The sequence below is a fragment of the Camellia sinensis genome, chromosome 2, assembly GCF_055761805.1.
Source record: "Camellia sinensis isolate YWXY chromosome 2, ASM5576180v1, whole genome shotgun sequence".
Taxonomy (NCBI): Eukaryota; Viridiplantae; Streptophyta; class Magnoliopsida; order Ericales; family Theaceae; genus Camellia; species Camellia sinensis.
The window spans coordinates 212,994,709-213,008,596 of record NC_138962.1 but is presented as its reverse complement, the minus strand read 5'-3'; the positions used below and the strand labels follow the sequence as shown (position 1 = coordinate 213,008,596).

The 13,888-nt window shown below is 32.9% G+C and overlaps 2 protein-coding genes and 1 long non-coding RNA gene across 3 annotated transcripts in view; all 3 read right to left on the bottom strand.

The window, feature by feature from the left end:
- Nucleotides 1-1,686: 1,686 nt before the first annotated feature.
- On the bottom strand, nt 1,687-5,346 carry LOC145820621 (uncharacterized). Its single transcript, XR_014362510.1, has 3 exons — nt 4,972-5,346; nt 4,819-4,880; nt 1,687-2,114 (listed from the first exon to the last, which is right to left on the bottom strand). It is a non-coding gene; the product is annotated as an uncharacterized LOC145820621 (long non-coding RNA).
- An 860-nt stretch (nt 5,347-6,206) lies between these two features.
- The window catches only part of LOC114272442 (putative disease resistance RPP13-like protein 1), a 295,308-nt gene continuing 287,626 nt past the window's right edge, over nt 6,207-13,888 (bottom strand). The window contains exon 4 of the mRNA XM_082916895.1: nt 6,207-6,626. The gene's annotated coding sequence lies outside the window, so the exon portion shown is untranslated. The remainder of the gene's footprint in view (nt 6,627-13,888) is intronic.
- On the bottom strand, nt 6,496-10,764 carry LOC114276410 (putative disease resistance RPP13-like protein 1). Its single transcript, XM_028218203.2, has one exon. It carries the CDS (start codon nt 10,762-10,764, stop codon nt 6,496-6,498), a length of 4,269 nt encoding a protein of 1,422 aa, XP_028074004.2.

Genomic DNA, 13,888 nt, shown 5'->3' with positions numbered 1-13,888 from the left:
GCCAGCGGCAACTAACTGGGCGACTAAAAAAGTAGCCGAAGGTGTACTTTCTTGTAGTGAAGGAAAATTCATTTTAGGACAATTTTGGAGGATTAGGTCTCCTAAAACTTAAAATTCAAAATTGTAGGCACCCAAAACTTTCTGTGTAGTATGCATCTACTAAGACTGTGCTTGGATCATGGATTTGGATAGAAATTTAAAAACCCAAATTTATGATCCAAACATGGCCTAAGAGATGGATTTCCATCATATGAGCTTAAAGTAAAAAAAATATATATTTGTTGTTTTCCATTTGGTTGGCTTTGTGTATCAAGAAGGTGCTAATGTATGAATGGATTTGATATCTCAATTGAGTTTGTAACACTTATTATTGCAAAGCATTCTAGATAGTCTTCTACCATCTTTGATTTTGAAAGTGAAGTGCTTTTGTGTATCCTTTTAGGTTTCACAGTGGTAGCCTGAGAGACCTGGACATGAGTATAGACATGGGACATGGAATTCTCAAAAAATTAAGATACGAACATGGGGGGTACGGAATTTTTTTTATATATATTTATTTGCTATGTATATGAACATTAAGTTAGGGCACAAAGATATGAGAAGCATCGATGTTATATGTGGGTGTATTTATTATTTATTTATTTTTCACTTCTCTCCCCCATTTCCATATATTTACTTTGAACCCAAATCAATTTTCTAAGAGAATTATCCAGACATAGGACATGTGTCCGTGAAGTGTTCCCAACATGTTTTGCAAAAAATAATAATTAATAATTTGACAAGCCACATGGATGTGTCCGATACATAGACATGCCACACGTGTAAGGGTAAGGGTTCTGTATGGGAAATGCAATTGACATGTCTAGTTGGACATGCACCGAACAAGAATGTCTAAATGGTTTGAGTTTACTATATCACTATGCATTAGACTTCCATTTCATTCGTAAAATGCTCAATTTTTTGTAGCAAATACCATTCTATGCTAAAAAAATACAAAATAAGAAAATGTTGAACAAATATGAAATCTAGTCATGTTGTGGTGTCCTTGGACATGAGAATTAGATAAATCCAACACTTGGACACATACCTGCACCTTGCACCGATATCCGAGTTTTCCATAATGGATTATCCATTTTGCAATGATGATACACTTATCAATTGAGCAAGATTGGCTTAGCTCTTGCCAAGTTTGAAAACAATCTACTCCTCACCAGCCAAGGTTAAGCAGCTAGAAGTATGCTTAAGAATTTGAACAGCAAGATATATTGCTTGATTTGGCTTATCTACACCTTCAACAAATATTCAAGGTGTACATGTCAAGTGCTATGACTCAGACATAATGCACCAAACATCTATACTCTCCTTCCCACAAAATTACGATCTTAAATTTCATTTCCAAGGTATTTTATTTTTTCATGTTCCATTGATTAACAATTCAAAGTTTACTAAAACCATAGAAAAGAAACCAATTAATATAGATAGAAGTACTATTGTATTTACATTTTAAAGATCTATTTCAAGATTCCATTTGAGATGAAAAATCTCCTTGCTAGAAGTAAAGGAATAAAAAACCTTTTACTGGCACATTAGTTTTTCCAAAACTTCTCTGGTGCGTTTTTCACCTCTATTTTTTCAAATTAATCTTTGATCCTTCCTCCATGTAATATATAGATTAATCAATAGTCATTAATAAAAACATTGATTCAACTTATTTATTTTGGAAGAGAGGAATTATAAACATTAAATGATGTGCTTCAAGGGCTACACCTAATACATTACGAGATCCCAAGGAGACGATATAAATTCCATCATTGCAACTGCATCAAATATTCTTGGTCCATCGTGAAAAAGGCCATCCAATTAAGTTTAAGAGCTAAAATCTAGCACTTCATAGAATGTTTGAATGAAGTACAAGATCATTTTTGCCGACCTAAAAGCAAGATAAACTATAAAGCCAAAACACATGGAGCACGAAAAGTGAATTGTTTGGACTCGGAAGCTTTTGCAAGCTGCATGATGTCCCCATAGGAATGAGATGTTTGTACAGTTAGTGTAACCAATCAAGACTCAGCAATCCAAGATTCAATCTAAGACTAGACTAGAGATATGTTGTCCTGCAAACCAAACAAGTCTAGTGTTAGTTCAACTTGTTGTAACAGAGTGAGTGAGGTAGATGTTTTTGTTAAATATTTTGTAAACATGTGAAGTGTATATAAGGTACTGTATATTTGAGTTTTCAATCTAATGAAAATCATTCAGTTTCAATAACTTCTTCATTTGTAACATTAAGAGAGGTAGCTATCGCATGGCTAGTCTGCATATATCTATCAGGGATGAATTGATAGATTAAAAACTCAATATCCACAAATAACTTAGAGAGAATGATATATATACTCAAGGTAGCTCAAATGGCAAATCAAGACAAATCCAAAATGGAGTGTGCTGTTAGATAATCATCAAGTTCATAAAAATACGATTCTTCTCCATATTACAAAGAATAAGTTCTAAGAATCAACCATTGCGGAGCCAGAAACGTCCATTAAACAATTCACCACTAATATCAGCCTTCAATTACACATAATTTATGGACAATTCACCACTAATATCAGCCTTCAATTACACATAATTTATGCTAATAAACTTGCGTAATATACAAAACTGGATCAAGTAATTTATAGTTACCAAATTACAAATACCATAATGCAAGCAAAAACCAAAATAGTTAATTTTTACAAAAATCTAATAAATGACCGCTTACATCACTAATACTAAAATTCCATAAATGCTAATAAAGTTAAACAATTGATTCTGTAAATCTTAAATGTAAAATATTTTCCTTCATTAAAATTTTGAACAAATTTAATTCAAATATATCCTTTGAACATAAGATTTGTTTAATTAATTTAGTTGAAGAAAACTACACCGTGTTTGTTGGCAATTCCTTTTTAATGCCACAAGTTGTCCTCTTTTTCTTTTGTTTTTTCCCACCTTTTTTAAATATAAGCATAAATCCTCTCCTAAACTGTCACAGAATGTCGTAATCATCTCCTTGGATATTACAAAAATAGTGATGTATAAGCTAAATAACACGTGAAGACGTACAAAAGAATTCAAAGAAAGAAGAAAATGAAAAAGAAAAACTAAAATGTTAGAAGGAAAAAAAGGGAAACATGAGTATATATTAATCTCTATGATTTATGAAAATAGTTCATACTTTTGGTGTACAAGATTGACCTCATTTAAAATAAAATTTTCAAGAAGTCTGAATAATAATTTCAGATTTTCAAATTTCCAGTGGGGTCACTTGACCCAACTTTGTTATACATGGATCTGCCCCTAAGAATCAAGGCAATGCACCAACAGCTAGTAAAAGAATACAAAAGGGAAAAAATTCCCAAATTAAAGATGTACAAAGGAAATTATTCCTCCAATTGTAATAAGTTAACATAGTGCACATAAAAGATACGAGGGCTGTTGCATTTGCAGTTATACCCAATTTTAATAGGTAACCATATGACATTTGTTTGGAACCAAATAACATGGAAAACGTAGACCGCACATGAATGAAAAACTTTTTGACATGGATTTATCTTTAATATATATGAGGAACAAAATTTTCATTTGTTTCCATTTTCCAAGAGATTGAAACGAAACACTAGTGGAATAACAAAATTCTAGTGTTTTCATTGAAACACGCCAAAACATAGTGTGATATACCAAAAGAGTAAATTGTATCTTTACAAATTTAGAAATTTTCATAGACATTTATTACTACTGTTTCAGTAAATTTTTAGACCTTATTGGAAATTTTTGTTTAATAAAATTGAATTATTTGACAATACTTAATAATTTTTAGTTCATAGTAACATTAGTTTTTTAATTCTTTTACGTGAATGACTATATCAATCTCGATTTGTTTAATTAATCAATTATAAGGCTTTTATACATTTAGATATATTTCAATTTAGATTTTCAAACATTTCGATATCTTCACTTCATAAAATATTTCCGAGATGTTTTTGTTTCTGTACTTTCTGAAACAACACACCAAAACGAAATTTTGATCTTTGTATATATATAATATTAGTTTAAATCCAAAGACCATTCATCAATTGTCTAATTCTTTATGCAGAGATGCGAAAAAAAAGGGCAGGCTTCCACACACAGATGCAGTAGACATAACATCACGCAAATTCAATTACAATATTTACGGTGTGTTAAACATCCACTGGTTCTAAATTGTTTAGGAGATTAAGCATATGAAATACAGATCATGTTAACAATATACAAAAAATTAACAAATTGTATGTAATGTGCCCATTACAAACTTTGATGTATAAGAATATACTTAATATTAAAATATCAACTAAAGCCAACAAGGAAACAAAGATTAATAAAATAATGTCAACTCAAGCCTCTGAGCAAAATGGGCAGCATTTTCCTTCTGATTTTCAAGGGGTAAAACAATAGGAAGATACTCTACCTATACAATTCAATAAATGACTTCATTCAACTTTTTACAACACATAAGTTATTTAGTAACCAAAATTCAAATTATAATATAGTTAGGGACACATCATATAAATGCATGCACATTTAAGCTGATGAATAATCAGGATTGATGATCGACGAGAGTGAGTTAGTAATCAAAATAAAAATAGCAAAATGAGGCATCACTATAACAACCTATATTTATAAATTGCCACCTTATACATCATACTACCCAAAAATTTTACAAACAAAAATAGTAGGGGAAGCCAAACTCACTATATTTTCAATATATGCAACAATAGATAAATAAAAAATCACTCAACATACCTCCATGAAATTGTGAAACTCTGAACATTCTAAACATGAGCTTTCCCAAAGCTATATTTCCCCTAAACAAAATGAAAGGCCATATGATGCAAGTTAGGTAAAGGTATTACAAAAGACAACACCAAAACGGTTTCAACTAAAGAAAATTCTTACCAGGATTGGTCAAAGTGTACAAGGGGATAGCGAACAATCACTGGATGGACAGGATACCCAAGAACAAATGCACGAAGTTGGAAAGAAATGAGAACTCTTCCGTTTGTTGTGGTTTCCTCGGGAAATAAAAGCAGATGAGAACATCTATCGAAAGAAGCCTTTCTTTGTATTCATATCCTTGAAAGCACATTTTTGTATCAAATAATCCCTTATAGATTGATAAAACTTAATACTCTAATAAATTCTTTTCATACAAAAAATGTAACTCCAAGTATACAATTAAAATTGTTTTCAGTTTCCATATTTATTAGAACAGCTCACCAAAATGAAATTTGGACACATGATATGTGTATATTTGTTTGTAACTTTTTAAGTTAGCTCTTACAATAACAAAAAAAATTGTTTAATTTTTCTAAGCATTTGCAAACTACTTACATAATTTCACAGCATTTCATTCTCTTTCCTTTTTCTTTTTTTTTTTTTTTTTAACATTACCCTCATTTGACCAGCCAAAAAATTATCCCTCCAACAAGAATTTGTACCAACTTAATCACTTTCAATCTAACTTTTCCCGGTCACTAGATAGGCAACAACTTACTAAATACAAAAATAATTTATTAATAACCTCTCTGCTTGCGGGAGTATGATTGTGTACATCAACCTTTCCCCAGACCCTGCTTAAACGGGAGCTTCGTACACCGGGGACGCCCTTTTTAATGACCAGCCTAGAAAACCCAAACTAAGGTTTGGTTTTCATAATCAATTTTGAAAGATAATTTTCTAAAAAGTTGTTTGATTGTATATTCTAAAAATAGTTTTTAGAAATTTGAAAATCCAAAACTCATTTAGTTTTCGAATTTGAAATAATTTTTAAAACTCTGTTTGGTTTTGGAGTTTTCAAAAATAGTTTTTAAGATTCAATCCATATTTTATTATTTTTAGTAAACTTTTTAAGTATTTTAATCAATATTTTTTAGGTTTTTAGATACACTCAATCTAAATAAACCTAAACCATATAAAATTTATGCAAAAAATCGTTTAAAAAATCACTAAATATAAAATTTACGCAAAAAATCATTTAAAAAATCACTAAATATTAACAAATATACAAATTTAATACATTTTTGTCTATATTTTGTATTTATTAAAATTTTTAAATATTTTTAATTTTTTTTTAAATATATGCAGATTAGATGTATTTAAAAAATAAAACGTTCTCAAAAAAATAAAATAAAACAAATAAGTCAATATATTAAAAAAATACAAATTAAAAATTTAAAACTATTTTTCAAACCTCCAAAACCAACCAAAATTTAAAAAATTATTTACTCATCCCATAATGGTCCTCCAAATTTAAATTTAACATATTTTTTTTATTATGATTTTCCACTTTTTGAAAAAATATTTTGTTTTAAAAATCTGAAAATAATTTTTAAATGTTTATATTTATCAAATTAGTTTCTGTTTTGATACCTGGCAATTTGACTGCTTGTATTGCGGTGGAATCTCCACAGAGTTGATCACTCACCAGACTTCGACGTTAGGAATGTGAGCTAAGTGGGGCCAATATTTGCCTTTACCCTTTTCACACTTCCCTGTTAGTCTGGGACATCTCGAGATCGACAATTCCTTAAGTGAGGGAGGCAGCCTTTGCACTGGTAAAGATTTGAGCCAAGGGCAATCCCTGATATAAAGACATTCAAGGGAGGCGAGGTTTTGAAACAACTTAGAAGATAGCTTCTCCAGATTTCGGAATGTGCAGATGTGAAGAACTGTCAGAGAGGTGGGCAGCAACATCCCATCTATCGGAAAGCTGGAACCCACCGGATGTTCTTCTTCTTCGCCTTCAATCAACGATAGCCTTTTAAGAGAGGATAAACTGTGCAAACCAATCTTGAAGTTGTTGTTCCATTGTGAAATATTCATATCCAGCTCTTGAAGAGAAGTGAGGTAGTTGATGCTCTGCAATCCGTGTGGTAGGGCCTTCAGTTTTTTGCATCCCCTGATATTCAAATATGTCAGATTTGTTGCGGAGTGTAACCATCCTTCCGGAATGTACTCCAAATTCTCACACCCATGTAGCACCAATTGACTGAGATTCCTGAGATTATTATTATTAGGATGGGCATCTGGCAAGTATTTGAGCCTATCACAACCACTGATCCAAAAAGACTCAAGAGATGGACAGTTAATTTCCATCCCCTCCTCTACTAGCAGTGCCTCCAACTTTTTACACCCCCAAATCTCAAGCTCTTTGAGTGTGGGCGGTAGCCCCCCACCTCTGCACGATATCAAGCATGTGAGGGATGGACAATTCTCAACATCTAACACTTCAAGATTATTGTCATTAATCTGCGTTATCCACCCGAATAAGGATTGTAGAGCCTCACAACGAAGTATCTGGAGTTTTTTCAGCGTGCACGGAAAACCTGTCTCCGGAAAAGAGCCGAGACTTGGACACTGATAAACATACAACTCTCGAAGAAAAGAGAAGGTATGTAGCAGCCGTGGCAGTTTATCCGGCAGCTTTTCACAATTAATTATTGTTAGATGCTCAGGCCTCACTATGCTAGGGAGTCCCTCTTGTTGTTGTTGCTGATGTTGCCCTTCATTTTCTTCATCCTCATCTTCTTCAAACAACGAAACAAACTGGGGGCAGTCTTCAATTCTCAAACGTCGGAATGCAGGCAAGCTGTGTTGCACTCTCGCCTCATTCTTCCACAGTGTCTTGAGTTCTTCACACCTTCTAATGTTCAATTCCTCGACTTCCATCAGCCCATGAGTAACCCATTTCGGCAAGAGCTCGAGTTTCTTAATCATCCCAATGCTCAAGGAAGTTATTGAACTCAGATGCTTAGACTTTGCATTTGCCGATATCACTTCATCATCAACCATACTCCTCATCTCAAGGACCGCTTCAAGGCTTGTTAGAGGAACGTCATTCATAGCTATCGAGGTGAGTGACGGGAGGCTAATGCTGGAACCTTCAACTAGGAATTGCGGGCACTCTGAAATCTCTAGATTATTCAAACAAGATAGATCCTTGGGCATCATTCCGCAGAGGTTGGGGCAGTTCGAGATCTGTAGCTTATTCAAACAAGGTAGATCACTTGGCAACATTTCAACAAGTTTAGGACAATTTTTGATGGAGAGCTCACTAACAAGAGTGAATGGTTGAACTTCCTTGTGATCTCCAAAAGTATACCAATCCTCCCATTCTGGCATATTCTCAAAGCTTAGAGTCTCCAGTAACGGAAAAGGTTCACCACCTTGCCCATAGAACTCACAACCAACATGCTTTAGAACATGCATTCCTTTAATGTAAAGCTTTTTGAGGGAGGGTAGTCGTCCGAGAGGTGGCAAGGATGCACAATTTCCACAATTTTCTAAACTTAGGTAAGCCATATTGGAGAACCGAGGATCTCCTATCCAAGTCGGAAATCCTGTACCAAGGTAGCCTTTGATATGGAGCTTTTTTAAATTCTTGTGAGGTTGTAGCATGTCAAGCACTTCTGTTTCAACTCTTCCATCTTGTGAATCACCTGAGTTAACACTCCATTCCATTGATAACACATCTAACCCCTTCTTATCATTTAAATTTGCCTCCCTTGCATCTAATGGAACCACCACGTTCTGTAACCCAGATAGGCAAAGCTTCCCCTGAAGATAAATTAAGTTCCCCAACTCTCTTAACCGATGCCCACTGTTTTTAGTAACAATAAAATTGGATAGTGTTCGAAGACTAACCAACTTACCTATTCCCAGTGGCATTTCTTCTAAGGAATGTGCATTTGTAGTATCGAGATGACGTAGATCAATTAGGTTTCCCAAGTCTGTTGGCAACTTTTTCAATTTTCGACATCCTCTCAACATCAATATTTGTAGATTGTAGAGAGAGCCTAGTGATTCAGGTAATTCTTCAATGGAGGTGTGGGATAGGTTAAGATACCGCAGATGTTTCAAATCTCCAACAGAATTTGGAACTTCTGTGATGCAATATCTACTCATATTGAGCACCCTTAAGCGTCTTAGCTTCAGCAATAGATTACGGGGAACATTGCTTGCCAAATGACAATCTAAATAAGATTTTAAGGAAGATTCTAAGGAAAATGGTAAGAAGGTCCGTAAATACGTGGCTTTGCCAAAGATCTCAAATTTTTTCATACCCTCATGGTCCTCCTGCATGTAAGATGAATGTCGAGCTTTCTTTATATTTTTGCACTGCTCCTGATAATTCAATCTATCCTCCAATCTAAAACAAGTATCTCTTGCAACTACTTGAGCCAAATCATTGATGAGGTCGTGCATAACAAATTTAGAGCTTTTATCGGTACTTGATGGCTGGAAAAAAGACCTTGACAACAATGCCCGAAAGTACTCACCTCCTATATCTTCCATTTGTTTCTCTCTTTTTGGCGGAATGAAACCCTCTGCCATCCATAACAAGACTATCTCCTTTTCCTCAAATTCATAGTCCTTGGGTATTATTGAGCAGTATGCAAAACACTGCTTCAAATGCGCAGGGAGATGATGGTAACTTAATCTCAAAGCTGGAAGGATGTCACTTTCTTCGTGTGATAAATCCCATATTTTATTACACAATACATCTACCCATTCCTCATCTCGTTCTTTGCAACGTAAAAGGCCACCGAGTGTCTTAGCAGTCAGAGGCAAACCTTTGCATTTCTCCACAATTTCCTTACCTATTGATACCAAATTTGGATTTGCATCAATACTTCTCTGCTCGAAGGCATGTTGTGCAAACAACAACCAACAATCTTCATCTGATAGGACCTCAATGTCATGAAGTTCAACACCCCCCATCGTTCTTGCAACGTCTCTGTTACGTGTAGTCACCACAACTTTACTCCCTTGGGCTCCATCACAGAAAGGTTTTCTTAAAACATTCCAGTCACTGTATTTTTTGTTCCAGACATCGTCTAAAACAATTAAGAACTTCCTTCCAGCCAAAGCCTTCTGCAGTTGAACTTGAACTTGATCCAAGCCATTAAAATTACATGTCTGGGTAGTCACTGACTCGAGAATTAATTTTGTTATTCTCATAATGTTGAACTCATCTGACACACAGACCCAGGCTTGCAAATCGAAATGCTTCTTCACGGTTTCATCATTGTATACCATTTGAGCCAGGGTGGTCTTGCCAATCCCACCCATACCCACTATGGGAATTATGCCAACGTTGCTATGATTTGATACATCCCCCTTTACGAGCAACTCAATTATCCTACTCTGATCCTGTTCTCGGCCGTAAACACGAGGATCATCAATTATAGATGTAGAGTCTGGTCTTTGCCAAGTCTTAGTAGGTGTGGGGGGTCCAACAATCTTAACCAAATTAAGTTTCAAACATTGTTGAAAACTATTGTGCAATCTGGTATTGATCTCCTCAATCTTGGACTTCATTTTGAAATTAAACATAACATCTCTTGGCTTGAAATGAGTGATGAGGTTCCATACCTTGCTCGAGCTAGCTTGGGGCGGCTTTGCCTTGAGCTTGTGTTGCAAAGCTTCAGCGGCGAACTCATCCACTAAATCATCCAAATCATATGCCAGATCCTGGAGATCGTCGAGCCACAGGTTCACGGCTCGGTCTTTCATTTGCTTCTCCTCCGCGTCAAACAGAAGAGCTTCAATTTGAGACAGCATATTGGTCCAATTGGTGAGCTGGGTATCAATACCTTCAAAGGAGGGTAATTTGGAGGAGGCAAAAGAGGACATCTTCTCAAACAGCAATTTCACGAAGGCAGAGAGAAAGATCTCTGCTACAGGCATTGTTTCCGATTACAGAAGGAAAAAAACCAACAGATCAGAAGCAAAAGCAAAAGCAAAACAAAGCTAAGAGGGAGGTTGTTGACCTTTCTTGAGTGAAAAAAAGCTTTAGCAGTCTCAAAAATGAACAAATTTTTTGAGTGCTGAGATAAGTAAAAAATGGCGTCTTCTTTCATTGGCTCCAGGACCCTTTGCGAAAACGACGTGTATATTAAAAAAAGAAAAGAACCCAAGTTGGTAGAACCCAATTATTTTTTAAAATACTTTCAAATGAATTTATATCTCTATCTATTTTCTCGGTTGGTAGAGAGCGGCTTAGCAGTTTTCCAGTCTTTACCCGACAATGGTGTTTGGGAACTTGGTTCCCAAATTTTTTTTACTAAAAGACAAGTTTTGTAAAATCAAAAAAAATAAATCCAAACAAAATATCACATCCAACCCCTTAATCATTTCACTTTTTCTCTCACAAACATCACATTCAACCACAAAAAAACTCAACTATCTTCCTAAACATTAAAATTTTTTTATCCAATAATATCCTACAACTAAAAAAACCTACATAAAAACCAACTTCCCAAACACCCACAAGTTTTGGGTTTTGGTTCATAATTTTTTTTTTTGTGTTGAAATGTGATTTTTTCGTTATTATTATTGAATTTAAAATGAAAAAAATACTATGAGTAAAATAAAAAAGAAATTAAAGTGAAATTTAAAATTAATTATAAAGATCACCGGAATAATATATTCACTATATCAAACAGCTTAGATTATCAGAATAAAACTTATAGAGAATTTCACGAGTCCGAACATCACTCTTCAATACAAATCGAGGACTAAATTTTTTATTTTTTATTATTTTTGTGAAGATTGGCTGACAATCATAAAAAAAATATTCTTTTTCATCATAATTTTTTTTTTTTTTTTGGTTTTTTTTTTAGCCTTGATTTGATTTCGTTGTTTGTTTTATTTTCTTGTGTTAGGTTGCAAGTTGATAGCTTGCCAACCGGTGGCCTTGTTGGATTTTCCCTGGAATCAAGATAGGAAAAGTGGTAATGTTTATTGGGTAAATTAAATTGGGAGCTTTTGTATATCATTTTGATTCTCACATTTTTAATTGATTTAATATTGATTTTAATTTTAAATTTTGTATTAATTTGATTTAATTAATAATGTCAATTAGTGTTTTTGAAGTAAAATCGTTAATGAGATGATTGAGATTGACTCACTTAGTTAAGAAAATTTACAATTTTGTTCTTAAAAGCGTAACTCATGCTATTTATGTGTACACTTTTCATAAATTTTTTTTTTTTTAAAAAGAACTTAAGATTGCAATCAATTAGGTTAAATTGAAAAAATAAAAAATTTAAGATTGAAATTGAATCAATTAAAATGACAAAGATCAAAATGACACTAAAACGAAACTATAAAGGTTAGGGAAAATGGCTCATACACCCACTGGGGGTCGACCCCCAGTGAGGTGGCAGTCCATAATTGGACAAAAAAAAAAACTGTTCTTTTTTTTTTTTTTTTTTGGGTTTCGGCCAGTGGGGGCGCGACACCTCACTGGGGGTGCGACCCCCACTGGGGGTATGTATCACGGTTGAAAAATTAGTGGTTAAAATTTGCACTTGTTTATTTTCTTATTGTAATATGTAATGAGTGATGGTGTTTGTTTGGTGTTCATGAGGCTTTTCTCATATCACACACAAGCATCATGCCAATTACTCATTTTTGTGAATAAAATGTTTCTCCCTCCCTCTTTCTCTATGTAATTTTTGTAGATGAGTTTCGTATTAATCTTTGTGGAAAAAACTGTCAAAATTGTCAAATTTTTTATCAAATGATTTTGTATTTTCAAAATAAGAAAGTGTGGAATGTTTACATATTTTTTATTGAAAGAATCTTTTAATTTCACTATAAAAAAGGATTGTTCCCAAAAGTAATTATCAAAAACGGTTTATCAAACAAAATTTTCATATCAAGTTCCAATTATCTTTTCTTTTTCTTTTTTTTTTACCAAACAAAAATGCTAAAAAGGTCTAATTATTTAACAGGGTCTTTAGGGTCTTTAATCAGGAACAGATCCAGAATTCAAACTTCAGGGGATAAAAATACAAATAACATTTCATCGAAAACAGGTACTGTAAAATTTAAAATTTTAATTTATGCCAACACAAAAAAATGAATCATTAGTAGTAATTGAATATTCTTTATGAACAAAATTGAAAACAAAAATATAATCAGACTTTTTTTTTTTTTTACATTAACTTAACAAAAATCTTAACTATTATTATATCTACTCTCCCTCTATTAAAGTTTATTAGCTTAAAATATAGATTTTTTTCCAAACTTGAGAATTTGCCTGTGAAATGTAGAGAGATGATTGAGAAATTGCAAAGAAAGGTTATGAGCCACATATAAAATAGATACCATTGCTATGATTCTGGGAAGAGACTTGCTTAATGCTTTTTTTTCATTACTTTTTTTATTTATTTATTGGTAATTGCTTTGTCATTACTCTCCTTATATTAAAGTTAATTATCTGAAAATATAATTTATTTATTTTTCAAACTTGAGAATTTGCTAGTGAAATATAAAGAAAATGACTGAGAAACTACAAAGAAAGGTTAAAACATTTTTTTTGAAAAAACAAAAAAATAAAAAATATTTGTGTTCAAAAATAAAATAAACAAATTTTTTTGAAAAAAACATTTTTTCAAAAAAATATAAAATAAAAAATAATTTTAAAAAACAATTTTTTAAATTTTTTTTTAAATAGAGGTTTGAAAAAAAATTTGAAAAGAGTTTGGTTAAGAGTTTTGAGTTGTATGTTTGGTTATAAGTTTTGAAAATAGTTTTTGAATTGAGTTTTAAGTTGAGTGTTTGATTATAAATTTTGCAAAAAAAATTAAACTTTTTTTTGATTGAAATCACAATTGTAAAACTAAACCAAACACTACCCTCACCTCTCCTCCATCTTTTCTTCTGCTTCGTTCACTTGCTTCAACTCCTTCTCGCTCATTAATTATCATGAAATATTTAGAGTGAGAATTGACATTTTTATTTGAGAAAAAAATTACAGATTTTATCAAACCTTTCATGTCTATTATCTTATAATTTTGATCAG